The sequence below is a fragment of the Lepidochelys olivacea genome (assembly GCF_965140295.1).
Source record: "Lepidochelys olivacea isolate rLepOli2 genome assembly, chromosome: 24".
Classification (NCBI taxonomy): Eukaryota; Metazoa; Chordata; order Testudines; family Cheloniidae; genus Lepidochelys; species Lepidochelys olivacea.
Genome location: NC_140434.1, coordinates 5,734,790 through 5,752,683, shown reverse-complemented (window position 1 = coordinate 5,752,683; position 17,894 = coordinate 5,734,790). Strand labels below are relative to the sequence as shown.

The 17,894-nt window shown below is 47.3% G+C and overlaps 1 protein-coding gene across 1 annotated transcript in view; it reads right to left on the bottom strand.

Moving 5' to 3' along the window:
* RNF115 (ring finger protein 115) overlaps positions 1-17,894 on the bottom strand; it is a 52,665-nt gene that overhangs the window by 10,366 nt on the left and 24,405 nt on the right. Inside the window, exons 3-8 of the mRNA XM_084613286.1 lie at positions 16,371-16,428; positions 9,514-9,725; positions 7,827-7,898; positions 7,447-7,519; positions 3,868-3,961; positions 1,041-1,156 (exon numbers count right to left, since the gene is read on the bottom strand). Of these exons, the coding sequence (XP_084469412.1) occupies positions 1,041-1,156; positions 3,868-3,961; positions 7,447-7,519; positions 7,827-7,898; positions 9,514-9,725; positions 16,371-16,428 (625 nt within the window). The remainder of the gene's footprint in view (positions 1-1,040; positions 1,157-3,867; positions 3,962-7,446; positions 7,520-7,826; positions 7,899-9,513; positions 9,726-16,370; positions 16,429-17,894) is intronic.

Sequence of the window (17,894 nt, the reverse complement as noted above, 5' to 3'; positions counted from 1 at the left end):
GCTCTAACCAATTGTCAGATTTGGGGTCGGGAAGAAAATTCCCCTTGGGTCAAACTGGCAGAGACCCTGGGGGGGGGTTCGCCTTCCTCTGCAGCATGGGGGCCGGGTCACTTGCAGGTTTAAATTAGTGTAAATGGTGGTTTCTCTGTAACTTGAAGTCTTTAAATCATGGTTTGAGGGCTTCAGTGACTCAGCCAGAGGTTAGGGGTCTATAACAGGAGTGGGTGGGTGAGGTTCTGTGGCCTGCGATGTGCAGGAGGTCAGACTAGATGATCATGACAGTCCCTTCTGACCTTAAAGTTGATGAGGTAAGTTCTCTCCATTTGGCAAGTGGGAAAACTGAAGCAGAAAGGTGCAGGGAGTAAGCGCTGCTCACAAAGGAACTTAGGCCTAAGCCAGGCTTCCTTCTACAGGATCTTCTTAGGGTTGGATTAGAGGTGGTGGAGACAGATATTCTGTGCATTAGACAGGCCCTGTGCTGCTTTGTGAGCTTCCCTCACTCTCTGCCTCTGCACCCTCAGGCCTGCCAGGAGGAGTGAAGGAAGGTCAATCAACATGATTCATTGATTCCATGATATCAGGATGATAATAAGGGGGGGGGGGGAGGAGGGAGGAAGAGAGGGGGAGTTTTCAAGTGGACACTTCCCACTAGGACAGAGACCCCAGCTTGTTTCATATGTAACAGCCAACTGTCAGATGGTACAAGTTGGGACTACTGCTAACACCAGCAGGATCTGACCTGGCGACTTAGAGATAAAAAGCATCATAACTCCATTAGTAATTTCTCCAAGTCTCCACTTGGCTTCAGCCTGAAGGACAGCGTTAGAACAGATGCGTTTCAAAGGCTGGATGATTAATATTATGGTGTCATGAAATGAAATGAAAGAGCCTTGGATTTAAGTGGCAGGTCGTGTGGCCAACGCACTACACGCATTAGCGTGTAGCTCAGTAGCTCAGGCCTGAGGTACGAGACAGCGAGGAGTAGTCAGTATTTGCACAGTGTGTGTGTGTATCTCTCTCTCTCTCACACATGCACTTACCAGTTCTAACCATGGCACAATGCAGTTGCTGTGGAAGAAGTGATTGCACGGTAACTGTCGGACCTGCTCCGTTACTGTATAGTCTTCTTTACACACAGGACACTCCAAACCTGTATCTGCAGGACAGATTCATACAGGGGATGGGTTAGAATGCTGGACACAGCAGAGCCCTGTTTGCACAGCCTTAATCCACACGGGGCCCAATTACAACAGCCCAACCCATACCAAAATGGGGCACCCAGCGCCGCATTCACCTACTCATCTCAGTTGATTTCTCCCAGAGGGATGCAGACAGGAGGCCTTCAGCTGGAGAATAGTGATCAGCTGTTGAAGAGGTGCAAGGCTGAGTTTGCAGACGTCAGGAAATGCTGGAGTATGGATTGTTTTTTTGTTTAGGTCTCCCGTGCATGGCACAATAAGGAGATACATTTTATGCAGCGTGCCCTACCCAGTGCTGAAGGGCAACGGACAGTAATTCAGAACAGATACTGGACACCCGCCACTGATAAACAGAGAATAAATGTGGGTATGGGGATTCAGCATAGGAAAGGGGAGAGGAAAGGTCCTATAGACGGGGAGGAGTAGTTTAGAACTAGGGAAGGAGGGTCTGAGCTGGACAGTGGTTTCTAGTTCTGTCAATGAGATTATTCCTCACAGGAGTGAAGTTACACAGTGTTCACAGGATCGAGCCCTAGGGCAGTAAATTTCTCATTTCTAAAATGCCTTTGCCATTATTTTATTGACGTTTTTATGGCCTTGGCTGGTCCATTTTCAAATGTTAACTTTTTTTTTAGTTATAATAAAAGTAACAGTTACTGTTTCCTGATAGCTGGACTCCAGTACATACATGGGAAGGGAGAACATTCAGCTACTTTAATGGCTTACAGTCCGTTTTATATTTGATGTTGGGGCCACAATGGACTTTTTTACAGTTAATACTCTGCAAAGTGCTATATAGGGGCTTGGGGACTATACAGCCTATAGTGGATGCTAACATTTACCAGGCTGGACACAAAAGATGACCGATAATGAAAACCAAACTATGGGCATTTTCCTTGTCTATTAATAAACTCACTCGCGTAGGACAGGGAGAACACCACCAACACAAGAACTAGGGGTCACCCAACGAAATTAAAACAAACATAAGAAAGTACTTCTTCACCCAACACACAGTCAACCTGTGGGACTCATTGCCAGGGGATGTTGTAAGGGCCAAAACTATAACAGAGTTAAAAAAAAGAACAAGATAAGTTCATGGAGGATAGGTCCATCAATGGCTATTAGCCAAAATGGTAAAGGATGCAACTCCAGGCTCTGAGTGTCCCTAGCCTCTGCCAAAAGCTGAGAGCGGATGATGGGATGGATCACTCACAATTACTTGTTCTCTTAATTCCCTCTGAAGCACCTGGCATTGACCACTGTGAGAAGACAGGATACTGGGCTAGATGGACCACTGATCTGACCCAGTTATGGCCGTTCTTATGTTAATTTTGCAATGCTGCTATAGAATTAGGATTAGTGATTCTTCCTCCCCAGGAAAAGAGCGTGTTGGCTACGCAGCAATCCCAGTTTGTACACGGAGAGCTGCTTTCCCGTCACCGCCAGTACTACACTGACACTGCAATACATTTCCTAGCGCGTATCCTTTGCCAGCAGAGACACTGAAACGGCCACATTAATTCCCAACTCCGTTGCCAGGTAGCACAACAGATGCTCAGCTAGCTCACAGACACAGGGCAAACTCTGCTGTTGCTTTGCAGGAGATATTACAATATGGAGATACACGCTCCTCTTCATTCTCCATAAATGAGAATAAAACTCGTGCATATAAAAAGATCCAGACAAAAACAGATACCATGGAAACAGATTTTTTTTTTGATAAATGAAACAGTGCGTCTTCAAACGATTTTAGTTTCAGGGAACACATTAGCTTATAGGGGAAAAAAGAATCCAGACTGCAACTTTGTGTCACACACGTCTGCAAACACACTAAAAAAAAAAAAAAATTAAAAAAAACCCCAAACTTGCTGAGCCAACCGTGAGCACTCAAGAAACACACACAATTCTTTGCTGTCAGTTATGTCAAAGGAACCTGTGATCTTTACACCCACTTTTTAAAAGAGGATTTAGGAGCAGTTCAGTAGGAATCTGTTCAGAGTTGTATTTACCAGCCATAGCTAAGAAAGGAGAAGCAACATGCAACCCCCCCTTGTATTTATCTGATAAGCAGAAGGAGGTAGCAAGAAACATAAACAGAAGGAGGTAAGTTAAATGTAAAGCAGCAACAGCTCAAATAAACAAAAGGTGTGTTTCTGATGACTGGATAAATGCAACATACCACATGCACTATGCATGCCACGGTCAGTCCGAAGCCTTGACTTTACCAACTAATGCCTGCTACTCATTCAATTCAGACCACTTTAGCTTTTGGGAGGGCAATTGAGACAAGGGATCAAAGCAGACCCACCTCCAGAGTCAGGGTAGCCCGAGTTGTCAGCAGCATTTGCGAGCAGAACCTCCAGAGCTAAAAATCACAACCCTTCATTGCTTGAGCTGAGTGACTCATCTCGATGGTGGACCAGATGTTAGAGCGTGCACACAGCACACAACACAATGGGAGGTAGCAGGCAGTGGTGGAGGCAAAGAGTCTAATCATTAACGTAGGGCATAGGGAAGCTTAAGGGAAAAGTCAGAAAAGCTTTAGGAACCTATGGATGAGCACTAGTATGGTCCTATCAATGCATCCAAGTGGTAGGAGACACACAGGAGGACATCAAGCATTACCAAAACACGGCAGGAAAGACCAGAGATATTGGATTTAACCCACCGACTTGTTCCTGAGTTACTGTCACTGTTGGAAGAGAGGTGATCTTCTCTTTGTCAGCTGGGGGCGGTCCTGTGTTTTCCAACTGTCCTAAAAGCTGTAAGGGGATGACAAACACACCATGTTTTAGAACCCAACACAGCCTTGTCTTGTGGAACACCTCTCATTCAAGTTGGGCCTCCACACTATTCCACCACATTAACCAGGCCAGCGAGGGAGCTGCACCATAACATGTAGGAGAGTCACTAGCTGCAGGACAGGGTGCTTTTCAGACGGCATCTGAAGTTAAATGGATGCAGGTAGGCTGCATCTGGCAGAAACTGCAGAGGAGAAGGCTCTCTGACCACAGCAGGGAGCCAGTGCTGTATGAGGAGGGTGGGGAGAAGAAAAACCAAGAGGCGGGCTGGAGGGAATGGAGGATGATATTGGACTGAAAGGGAGTTGACAGAGGTGTCTCAGGATTGGCGAGTTGGAGAAGATCATTGTGCTGCCCAGTGTGGGTAAGTAGATACACAGCAGTGTTCTGCAAACGCTGGGACTTGGGCAGGCCATGGAGAGAGATTACAAGTGGTCCCACTCTAGCCCAGTAATGACACCGCAATAAAATGACTGAGGTGATATCGACCCCCTGAGCGGCACCCATCACTTGCCCCCTCCAGACACGGGACGGAGGCAGAGCCAAGTATGTCCACACAGAAACCGAACTGCTGCTAGTGGAATAGGGGGGTGGTGGTGATGTCAGCAAACGGCACTTGATGACCATAATGAGACCCTCTCCAAGCCCCCTCCCCTAGACATGTCGGATGTAGGCTCATTTGAGGAAGCTGTGACAAAGGAGAGCAAGATGCCTTTAAGAGGCAGTTTGTAAAGCTGGGGCTAGCGGTGAATGGCGACAGATGACAGGCCTGCATGCCATGTTCACAAGATGCCGGAGTGCTGACAACAGCAAGATTAGCTGCCACAAAATGTCCTAGTTGCTTATCCTCTCCAAGACAAGGGAGTCATCACCCTCTTCCACTCCCAAACCAGCCCCTTCTGTTCCCATAGTAGCCAAAAAAGAACTTGTGGGGTGGCGATGGGAAAGGAATTGACCCTATTCTCCTCCAGCCAAGATGCACAGACTCTAGCGGGCAGAAGGCAATTGGTAACTCAGAGCTTCAGAAGGCTCTGTAGCTCTCTAGACATAAAAGCTGCATCTGTCTGAACAGGGATCCATGCAGAGAACTGAAATCTTCAATGCAACACCAGGACTGTCTTTTTGTTGTACGTTTGTACAGAACCTAGCACAACCGGTACCTGGACGCTATGGTCAGACAAATAAATGATGAGAAGTTAGCTTTGCTATCGATAAGGTTTGCAGGATTGTTGCAAGGAACTTGCAACCTTCCTAGCAGAGAGCTGCACAGCTTAGAATTTGCTCTCACGAAAGGCAAGGAGATGAAATAATACACACTTCAACATCAGCTTTCATATGAAGCCCTCAAAGAGCCTCTGCATTAGCAGTAAAGTAATTAAGCCTCAACGCTGCCCCATTCCCACAAGAAGATAGATATCCCTGTTTTATACAGGGGAAAACAAGGCATAAAAAGAAGAGACTCATCCAAAGTCACACCGCCAGTCAGCAGCAGAGCTGGGAACCCAGGTATCCTGACCCGTCCCCCCATCCTTTTTGCTAAGAACCAGCCCATCTTTACAAGCAGAGATGAAGCAAAAATGATCATACCCAATTCCTCCTCCTCTATGCTCGTCCCTGTGAGTGTTCTAGATGATCATTAAAAATAGCTTAAAGCATTAGCAGCCTCACTGCTGACATAATCAGGATCCCCTTGTGCCAAGACGTTTGTGGTGATAACACTGAGAGCTGCATCAAATTACGAGATGCAACACTAGCAAAGTGTGTTCTCAGACTAGGTTCTGAGGAGCCTGAGGTGGGGCTGATGGTTGCGGAGCTGTGGATCAGCTGCTCTCAAAATCATTAGCCTCAAAAATTATCTGAGGGCTGGAATTAATGCCTTACAGTGAGAGACTAAGACTGTTTAGCTTATCAAGAAGGGACTTGATGATGGAGTTCAAGTACCTTCATGGGTACGACACTAAAGGGCTCTAACAGGGAAAGGTGTAACAAGAACCAAAGCCAGACAAATTCAAATTAGAAATAAGGCCTAAATTTTTAACAGAGAGAGGGATTAACCATTGGAACAAACCACCAAGGGAAGTGGTGGATTCTTGATGTCTTCAAATCACAACTGGATGCCTTTCTGGAAGAGATGCTTTACTCAAACCAGTTACTGGGCTCCATACAGCAGTAACTAGCAGTCAAACTAGATGATCTAATCATAGAACCATAAATATGTAGGGCTGGAAGGAACATCAAGAAGTCATCAAGTCCAACCTCCCCTGATGAGGCAGGACCAAGTAAACCTAGACCATCCCTGACAGGTGTTTGTCCAACCTGTTCTTAAAAACCTCCCACAATGGGGATTATGCAACCTCCCCCTAAATCCCCTTAGAGTTAGAAAGTTTTTCATAATACCTAACCGAAATCTCCTTTGCTGCAGATTACACCCATTGCTGCTGCTTCTATCTTCAGTGGACACAGAACAATTGGTAACAGTCCTCTTTATAAACAGCCCATAACATATTTGAAGACTTATCAGGTGCCCCCACACTCTTCTTTTCTCAAGACTAAACGCCTTTCCTTATAGATCAGGAGTACTTGTGGCACCTTAGAGACTAACCAATTTATTTGAGCATAAGCTTTCGTGAGCTACAGCTCACTAAGCTGTAGCTCACGAAAGCTCATGCTCAAATAAATTGGTTAGTCTCTAAGGTGCCACAAGTACTCCTTTTCTTTTTGCGAATACAGACTAACACAGTTGTTACTCTGAAACTTATAGATCAGGTTTTCTAAACCTTTATCATTTTTGTCACTCTCCTCCAGACCCTCTCCAATTTGTTCACATCTTTCCTGAAACGTGGCACACAGAATTGGACACGGGTCTCCAGCCGAGGCCTCACCAGTGCCAAATAGAGCAGAACAATTACCTTCTGTGTCTTACATACAATATTTCTGTTAATACACTCCAGAATGATATTAGTCTTTTTTTGCAACTGCATCACCCTACTGACTCATATTCAATGTGTGATCCACTAGAACCCCCAAGTCCTTTTCAGCAGTACAACCACTTAACCAGTTAGCCCCAATTTTGTAGTTATGCATTTTATTTTTCCTTCCTAAGTGAAGTACTTTGCACTTGTCTTTATTGATTTTCATCTTGTCGAACTCAGGCCAGTTCTCCAATTTGTCAGTGTCATCCTGCAGTGCGATCCTGTCCTCAAAAGTGGTTGCAACTCCTCCCAGAGCGGCGTCATCTGCAAATTTTATAATTTGTCATCTGCTCCACTCGGTTATCCAACGGTCCCTGCTGGCCTTAAAACCTATGAAAAAGGGATTATCTCTAGAAGGAAGTGAGAATGACAGAAGAAGGAAGTGAACGATAGAAAAATCTTACTGGCACAAATCAGGAAGTTTGGGCAGCATAACTAGGTCTCACCCCACATCAGCACACATGCAAATCTTACCTGGGTCACAATAGCATCAAGGCCGCTCTGTCCCCATGCATAGTCGCCTGGATTTGAGTGCAGCATTCCACTCCTGCAGATAGGGGCAGACAGTTAAGGGAGCAATTTTGTCAAACTCCATACAGCTCAGAAATTTTCTTGCACTGAAATTCAAACAACCAACCACCAGCAGCGATCTTCGATTTATATAGCACATCCTCCTGTGGGATCTCAGAGTACAGGGTACAGATCCGCCAGCTGGGTACAGATCCGCCAGCACAAGAGCCATCCCATGGTGGAGTGCCATTTATCCCATAGACACAACAGATTTGCAGCACGGCACGTGTTTATTGCAACGATCTGAACCAAGGTGGTGGTGCTAAATGCTGCTCGCTACTCACCAGGAAAAAGGGTGCTGTGAGCCTGGCATTGCTGAGTTTGCAAAAAAGCCTGCAAAGATCTGCTGTATTATTCTGTTATGAAGAAAGGGTAAAAAAAACAACAACAAAAAAAACACAAATTGAGCATACAGGCTAGGACAAAAACAGGCAAGCAACAACATTTTTGTGAGAGAAGAACAGCAGCAAACCACTAGCTCCTCCCAAAATCAACTATGGGTCCCTCCCTCAGAAAGCCACACTTTGGTGGAGTGTTTGTTGTACATCTTTCTTCCAAGGGTGAGCCAAGACTGCAATGCAAATTTCTCCGATATGGTGTGAGGGGATGGGAAGGGAAAGCAAAGGGTTGAGATTTCCAGGGCACTGACTGTTTTCCCGACACGGATAGCTCTCATTGCTGTGGCAACGGAGCAAAAAGGGGGAGGGAGTGGAGAGTGAAAAATATTTAATTCAGAGTCAATAGTTTTCACTGATTTTTGGGGGAGAATGTGGACATGCCCTGGATCCAAGGAGACTGAGTGCTGCATATCTCACTATGTCGTCCACTGAGTTATGGGAATTGCAGGTGTGGCAAGTGCACGAACACTCGGAGTTAAAAACCTGAATCTATGTAAATGATTTTAGGCACTGCAATGCCTAACTGATTTAGGAACCCAAACCTCATTTTCAAAGGGGATTTAGACACTTAGGAGCAAAAATCCCATCAACTGTCAACAAGATTTGGCTCCTATGTGTAAATCCCTTTTGAAAATGAGATTTAGGCTCCTAAATCAGTTAGGCATTGCAAGACTGAGCCCAGCGATGCGGAAACACCTTTAAACATCTGGGCCCTAGTCTCTAGGGATACTCAACGGATCAGAGCCAATCTTCCTGCACCTGCTGCAGCACCAGATGCAGAATCAAGACCTCTTGTGGACACCCAACTTCCTCACCATGTTATTGCGTTAGCTCTCAACATCCTCTGGGCCAAGCACACTCCCATCCGGGGGAAGTTAGGAGCCGAAGAGACTATTCCAATGCCTTCTCTCCTCCATAGCACCAATCCTGCCTGCCTCCCCCATTTCCAAACAAGAGTTCTTGTACCTCCCCCAGCACGCCCTGCAACCCCAGAAGCAGTTCCTTCCCTTAACGCCCCGTGACACCAGGGGCGGCCCCTTCCCTTAACGGTTTCTGGCTTGAAGTTGTTCTCAGGAATGGGAAGCAGGTGCGGACAGGTAGAACGGGTTAGGATGGAAGAAAGAAGGGGGATTCCCCAATGATGAATGGAGTGCCAAATTTGGGACTTGGTCTACGTAAGCACTCTGACCCAATACTCCCGCCCTCCTCCAAATCTAAGGACCCGCCCCATGCCCAAGGAGTTAAGAATTAAGATGACAGCAGGACCAACTCCACAATCTAATGGGAGGGCATCATGCTGCCATGCAGGGGTTTGGAGGTCACGACTCATATCTGTCTTTGTTCCCAGACTGATAGCACTACTGGGACATGCCAGAAGCAGTGGGCCCAATGCCTCTCTTTAGCAACCCCAACGCTCGAGTGGCCCAAACAGGCTTTACAAAGGGCCCAGTTATCTGCAGGGGGAAGGGTGGTCAGTCTGCTGCAGGGTAAGACTCTGGGAAGCCTGGCGGCTCAGGCGGGAGGGAGGCCCGAGATAAGCTGCGATAAGTATGCTGAACGTCTCGTCACTTACCCTTCAATAGCAGGAGACCTATCTGGACGTGAGCTGCCCCGGGATCTGTACCTCCGCGTCATGGGCAGCCGCGGGGGCCTGCTTGGTCCCCAGAGATCCGCATGTGCTTGATGGCCCCTTTCATTATCTCGGCTGTCTTGATCCAGCGAGCTGCTGCTCAGAAATGGTCTGAAGTCTGGGAATAACATTGTGTGGTCCAAGTGGTCCCAAAGCTGTTGAGAAGCCAACACACACACACAGAGAGGCTGTTAGGGCAGGAAAGGAACCTCTGCTTTACACACAGATCAAGAGGGATTGGGTGGGTCAAGGGATCAGTAGCAGTCACGGGACCCCTCTCCTCTTGATCGTTGGCTTGACGCTAACCTAGGTCGATAGAGACTGAAAGCTGTTACCACCTGATGGTGGCTCACGTTCGGTAGCCTATGGAATGAGCAGGGAGAGGAGGAGGTGAGGTTTCTTCTGTTCCAGCTGAGACAGGACCCAGAGGGGAAAATATCAGATGCTCGTAAATGCAGGGCTAAACAGCAGAGGAGCTGTGGTTTTCTAAAGGCCCTTTAAAAATAAACAGTATACCAGTGACAAGTACTAGTCTGACATCCCTGGAGATTGACAGTCTCCATTTATTCCCAGAGCAGGCACTGCACAGGCAGGACTAGTTCCCCCCCACAACTCCCTGCCCTGTCAGTACGCCCGTAGCGATTAGAGGCCCCATACAAGACCAGCTGCCGGGCGCGGTACAGACACATAGTAAGTGCCAGGTGTTGTAAGCTCTTTGCAGCAATGCTGTCTACGCAGACAGACAAAGGTTGTCAGGAAAAAAGGCAGAGAGAAGGGAAGTGAATTGTCCAATATCATATAGCAGGTCTGCAGAGTCCCAGTCCAGCGCTCTACCCTCTAGATCATGCTGCCTATCTGATAAGTAATCAGGCACTGACTACACAGAAGGTACCAACCAGCAGAGGTCAGCAGTGGCCAGAAGCCATTGCTACCCAACAGGGGATATTCTGCATGTCAGCAGTCTGAAAAGGCTGACCCCATGGACAAATAAAAGGCCTCCAACTGCACAGGCTATCCTGGGCTGCAGGCTACAGATTACCTCTGGATTCATGCCTCTGAAGCTGCAATCGCTGTGACAGAAAAATCCTCAGCGTGCTGCAAAATGGGGCAGCGGGGTTACGCCAGGCCTGGAGAACCGGACAGAAGGAGACAGCAAGGTGCTATAACTGCGAAGTCGGTTAATTAAGAACTGCCTTTCGGGAAAACTTTTTAAAACATCAGGCAGAGCAGGGTGCGGGGGGAGGAAACAAAGTCATCCTGAGAAAAGCAATTTAGCAAATTTAGATTGTTTGCCATGGTTCCCAGAAATCGTCTGGCAACCAGCTTAATTTAGCCCAAACTAATCAGGCGCATCACCCCCAATTAGACTAATTTGTTGATTCTTTCCTGGCAGATTTATGTGCCGCTATCAAAACGGACTACATGTTTGTTTTAGTAACTTAGATAGCATTCGTCATCCTTAGCCAGAATGGAGCTAAATGGAGTTCCCAAAGCACTGGGCTAGCGGGTGTCAGCATAGCCTAGCAGATAGAGCACTGGACTGGGACTCTGGAGACAGGGGTTTTAATCCTGGCTCTGCCATTGGCTCAGTGCATGACCTTGGGCAAGTCACTTTAACCTCTCTGAGTCTCAGTTTCCTTTCTTAAAGGGCTTTAAGAGCTATGGGGGAAAATAGGTAATAACATTACTGGTACCTCTGACAAAGAGGGGGTGAGGGAAGGAAGGAGCAGCTGAAAAAGATAAATGGAGTAGAAAAAGGCTAGGGGAGAACTAATCCAAGCAGAAAAGCCTTGCATCTAACCTTCAAATCAGCCGCAGAGTGACCGTGGGGGATGCACATAGGGAGATAACACCAGGCCATGAAAGTCTCATGTTCAGCCAGTTCCAGATGGAACCTTGGTGGCTCAAAGAGACTGAATGAACACGACCGCCTGGGACGGACTCAGAGAGATGGTCGCTCGTGTGTTCTTCCCAATCAGCTGGCAAAGGTCCAGGGAGAAAACAGCTGTTCTTTTTCCTTCCTGACCTTGCAGCAGAATATTTGGTAGCTGTTCTGCCAATAGTAGGGGAGAACTGCAATGCTTCCGCTCCCTTCACTGCCGTAGGTTTACTGACTGAATGCTAAACTAAACTAAAGCATTTTGCTTTAACACCAATGAAAAAAGTCTGGATGGGATGGGACGAGTGTGTGTGTGTGTTTCCTGGTGGGTAGAGCAGAGGACAAAGAAAAAAGTCTGGATGGGATGGGATGGTGTGTGTGTGTGTGTGTGTTTCCTGGTGGGTAGAGCAGAGGACAAAGAGATAAGCCTCCATCGCACCCTCTGCTCATTGTGTGTCCTTGGGAAAGCCACACCGCCCTCCCGTGCCTCTATTCCTCCATCTGTAAAATGGGGATTAAACCTCCCTCGCGGAGGGCGGTGAGAATCAGCAGGTGACTAATTAGCATTAGATCTGAAATCCTCCAACGAAAGATTCCATAGAAACAGAAGAGCACGTTTTGCTCTTAGCTAGGATAATGAAGCAGCCACATTCTTGGAAACGGGCTGCTGAGTTCAGACCGCAGACAACAGCTGTGGTGATAATGGCCAATAAGCAATAGTCTAGGTCAGACATGTGACATATTTTGTAGGACCCGCTGATACGTTTAAGGCCAGCTTTCTGGGACAGTAGCCTATTCATTCTGCAACAGGTTAGCTGGCTCATTAAGCGAAACTGGGCTTAGCTCTCCTGATCTGGTCCAGGAGCTCCCTTTTGGGCCCACTGAGAGGGTGGGGCAGCACCTGGAAGGCTACAAAAGGTCACTGAGAAGTCAGAATAGGGGAATCAGGCAGGGGAGGAGAGCTGCTGGAGAGATGGTGGTTCCTGGGAGAAAGCTGAGACAAGAGAGCAGCACACAGGGTTTGCTGGCTGCTGTCCCCAAGCCAGAGGAAGCAGCTGAGGGAGATGCCTGCTGGCTCTACACCAGAGCCAAGGCGCAGAGAGGGCGAAAGGGGATTATCTGCTGACATCTCCTTGCTGGAGAGCTGGACCCTGAGGAAGGGAGAGTGGGCTGGGGGAGCAAGGGATGCTCCTAACGAAGAGGCTGGGGGAGTTCCTGCTGGGAAGAGCAGGGTTGCACCCCAAAAGGATGGGCAGGGTTTCTGTCCAGGCAGAGGGAAAGAAGGACAGATAAATAGCCTAGCTGTGACGGAAGATGCTGGGGTATGATAAGAACAAGGATTATATGCACTGGGGTGATACAGACTATTTGCACAAGCATTTTGTAATAAACACCATCCCTCTTGGGGGCCAGTTTAAGTAAGAGCCTGAAGTGGACTCCTTTGAGTTACCCAAGAAGGAAACTGAGGCAAGAAGCCACTTGCAGGGGTGCCCAGGAGGGAACCCACTCATTTATACCACCACCAGCGCATGCTCCATTCATTCATGCACCTGCTGCTTTTGCTGTCAAAACCCACCTGTTCCTTTACTAAATTGAACAGCTGTCAGTTCCGTGACAACCCCCCTAAGGTAAGTGGAGACACTCAGCTCAGGTGTGCAATTTGCCTAGGACATGAGCTTTCGGGGTAGTTGATGAAATTATGCAGCGCAATTGACTAGATTTTCTTGCCTTTTCCACCCACTTGCAGGAAAGAAGTGAGGTGTATAGAGAGTCACGAAACAAGGGAATCTCCCTGTTCTTCTCTCCTGGACCTCTGAAGGCATCGTTCAGAACTGAAAGCGCTAACTTGCAATCTTAGGCTGCAAAACCAGTTTTGTTTTATTGCATTTTGAGAAAGCCTCTTTGTGATTAAACAAGGCGGTGGTTCAAAATAGCTCAGTTAGTAGCAACTGATGCTATGTTACTATAAGGGTACAGAAGGTTTTACAAGATTTTTATGAAAGATTTCAGAATGTGTAAGCAAGCAAGCAATGTCAGACAACAGAGCTACCGGTGTGAAGCAGGAGCAGTTGGCATTTACACTGGATATATCAGTGTCAGGTGATCTAGACACATGACATTAGAAACAGCTGCATCACAAGAACCAGATATGTTCTATAGTATCGTAAAACGGAAATAGAATAATCTCAACATATTTACTATCCACATTTTACTGACACCTCATGAGCCTGGGGTATGTGAGCTGCAGCTTTATTTTGTGTATCTAAGTAGCTCAGTTTACAAGATCTTTATGACTATTAGTTCAACACAGCATCAGAGGACAGAAGGGAAGGAGAAGGAGAAGAAGAAAAAAAATAAAATCAAGATTATGATCTGCTTTGTGATTCACCGAACACACGCCCCTGAATCAGTACTGAGCTGGAACTTTTGTTGAACAGAATGCAGCTACGCTCGCCTGCAACACCGCCAAGAGCAAAAGCTCATTATTAATACTTATTTTAATATGTACATAGCATCTTTCATCGTGAACATCCCAAAGCTCTTTGCGAACTGTCACACAAAATACAAGCAAAGGTCACTTCATTTCGGGAGTAGACCACGGCAGTTGAATAGCACACAGCAACAGTTTAATTGAGATGAATACTATACCCAGCTGAAACTGCAGAGGGGAATTAAGGCCATGTGCACACAAGCAAGCTTACAGTGACACAGCTCTACCAATGCAGCCGTGCCACTGTAAGATCACTCGTGTAGGTGCTCTATGCCAGCGGGCAAGAGCTCTCCCGCAGACATAATTAAACCACCTCCAACGAGTGGTGGTAGCTGTGTCGACAGGAGCAGGTCTCCCGCTGACATAGCGCTGTTCACACTGGTGCCTCTGTTGGCGTAACTTACATCACTCAGATAGGTGTTTTTTCACACCCTTGAGCGACATATGTTATACTGACAAACGTGGTCGTGTAGACATAGCCTCAGATATGCATATTGTAATTGATTGTAAAATGATTAAGGGCATGGAACAGTTTCCATATGAGGAGAAATTAAAAAAAGTCTGGACTGTTCATCTTAGAAAAGAGACGACTGGGGGGGCATGGAGGCCTATAAAATCATGATGGGTGTGGAGAAAAACCAACAAGGAAGTGTTCTTTACCCCTTCACATAACACAAGCACCTGGCGTCACCCCATAAATTAATGGGCAGCAGATTTAAAACAAACAAAAGGAAGAAGTACTTCACAAAATGTACAGTCAATCTGTGGAACTCATTGCCAAGGGATGCTGTGAAGGCTAAAACCATAACAGGGTTCAAAAAAGAATTAGATAAGTTGATGGAGAATAGATCCATCAATGGCTATTAGCCAAGATGGCCAGAAATGCAACCCCATGCTTTGGGTGTCCTTAAACATCTGACTGCCAGATGCTGGGACCGGACAAAAGGAGACGGATCACTTGCTTACTGCCCTGTTCTGTTTATTCCCTCCAAAGCACCTGATACTGGCCACTGTCGGAAGACAGGATACTGGACTAGATGGATCATTGGTCTGACTCAGTACAGCCCTTCTTATGTTTTTAATCTTCTTATGTCTCCAAATACTCTCGCCAGCAAGAGACGACTGGACAAGGCCACTTTTGGGTCCCAATGCTGTTCTTTGCTACATGTAGGGGAAAGAAGGGAATTGCTGTAGATGCATCCTAGATCAGGGGTGGGCAAAGTTTTTGGCCTGAGGGCCACATCAGGGTTCTGAAACTTTATGGAGGGCTGGGTAGGAAAGGTTCTGCCTTCACAAACAGCCTGGTCCCCACCCCCCTACCACTTCCCACCTCCTGACTGCCCCCCTCAGAACTCCTGACCCATCCAACCTCCCCTGCTCCTTGTCCTCTGGCCCCCGACAGGCCCACCTGGGACTCCCATGCCTATCCAGCCCTCCCTGTTCTTCCCCCCCCAAGCTCTTCCCCACAACCTCTGCTCCATCCAACAGCCCCCTGGGATCCCCTGCCCCTTATCCAACCCCCCCGCTCCCCACCTCCTTACCTTGCCACTCAGAGCACCAGGACTGGCAGCCACACCCCCTGGCCAGAGCCAGCTACACTGCCACGCAGTCTAGAGCACCAGGACAGGCCGGTGGCTCTCGTAGCCATGCTGCCCGGCAAGAGCTCGCAGCCCCACCACCTGGCGGCATGGCGAGCTGAGGCTGCAGGGGAGTGGCTGGGGGCTAGCCTCCCCAGCCAGGAGCTCCAGGGCTGGGCAGGAGGGTCCCATGGGCTGGATGTGGCCCATGGGCCGCAGTTTGCCCACCTCTGCCCTAGATCATGCCTCCTTCACTCCCGCTGCATCTGCTGCTCCTTGCACAATTATTTGCTTTGAGCTTTTGTCCTGCCATGCTCTGTGCTTGGAACTGCTCTGTTCGCATGCGCCAAGCCATCAACTTCAAAGCCCTCCTCAAAACTCACCATGTTCATGAAGTCTCCTATAGAGATCTCCTTAAAGATTACAGGTGAAATCCTGGCCCAGCTGTAGTCAATGGCAAAACTCCCATGTACTGAAATGGGACCAAGATTTCACCCAAGCTCACGCTCTACCTTCTTGTTGTATTTGTCTGAGATGAGAGTCTCTTTGGGCAGGGATTCCATCTGTTCTGTAAAGGAGTGTGCCTCTACCCAACCAACCAAAAAAAAAAGCTCTCATCTAGACAACACATTCAGGGTTTGAGACTGCTATCTGCTGGAAAGCAAATAAGTCAGTCACACATCAATCTCCTCTTATCAGTGTGTTCCTAGACATGCTTTCAAGAAGGTCATTCCCTGAATAGCAATTTTTTTGAATGAAAATTTACACAATCCAAAATAGATTTTCTGCTCAGCTAAAGGTTTAAAAAAAAACCACCCTTTTTTAAAAAAGCCTGCATTAAAAGCAAACTCACCTCTGCAAACTGTGTGGATGGACTGTCGTCTATTCCACTGCCACTACCATCTAGAAAACTGAGGAGAAAACAGACTAGTCAGCGCAGGTTGTTTTCAAAAATAAGCTCCCCCTTCTGGGGGTTAAATATAGACTGAAGCCAGTGTGAGCCAGACTCTCAATAAGGAACAAGACAAGGCTCCCATGTAGGCAAAAAAGGATGATCAAATGTGGTACGTGACTTACTTTGTGGAAGGAATTAATCTATATATAAAACACAGTGTCACCCCAGAGGGGAAACGCAGGTAAAGCCGACGAGCCTGCTGAAAGAATAAAGTGACTCTACAGCACACCGATTTAGGGTTCCCTTGTATGGAAAAAATATGCAAGTTGTTTTACAGAGGCTCCACTTTGGAGGAAGCGTAGCAGCAGCCAGTTCACAAGAGAGTCACTGAACACTATCATAGAATCATAGAATATCAGGGTTGGAAGGGACCCCAGAAGGTCATTTAGTCCAACCCCCTGCTCGAAGCAGGACCAATTCCCAGTTAAATCATCCCAGCCAGGGCTTTGTCAAGCCTGACCTTAAAAACCTCTAAGGAAGGAGATTCTACCACCTCCCTAGGTAACGCATTCCAGTGTTTCACCACCCTCTTAGTGAAAAAGTTTTTCCTAATATCCAATCTAAACCTCCCCCACTGCAACTTGAGACCATTACTCCTCGTTCTGTCATCTGCTACCATTGAGAACAGTCTAGAGCCATCCTCTTTGGAACCCCCTTTCAGGTAGTTGAAAGCAGCTATCAAATCCCCCCTCATTCTTCTCTTCTGCAGGCTAAACAATCCCAGCTCCCTCAGCCTCTCCTCATAAGTCATGTGTTCCAGACCCCTAATCATTTTGGTTGCCCTTCGCTGGACTCTCTCCAATTTATCCACATCCTTCTTTATAGTGTGGGGCCCAAAACTGGACACAGTACTCCAGATGAGGCCTCACTAATGTCGAGTTTAGTTTAGCATTCAGCAGTTCCAGTATAAACACACTTCCCTCAGGCGCTAGATTAGCATTTGTGCTTCACTGTAGCCGTTCAGAGCAGTTCACTGGTTTATCTTGGAAAAAAGAAAAGGAGGACTTGTGGCACCTTAGAGACTAACCAATTTATTAGAGCATAAGCTTTCGTGAGCTACAGCTCACTTCCTCAGATGCATATCGTGGAAACTGCAGCAGGCTTTATATATACACAGAGAATATGAAACAATACCTATTCCCACCCCACTGTCCTGCTGGTAATAGCTTATCTAAAGTGATTTCCAGCACAAATCCAGGTTTTCTCACCCTCCACCCCCCCACACAAATTCACTCTCCTGCTGGTGATAGCCCCAGGTGATGGGCTATCACCAGCAGGAGAGTGAATTTGTGTGGGGGGGTGGAGGGTGAGAAAACCTGGATTTGTGCTGGAAATCACTTTAGATAAGCTATTACCAGCAGGACAGTGGGGTGGGAATAGGTATTGTTTCATATTCTCTGTGTATATATAAAGCCTGCTGCA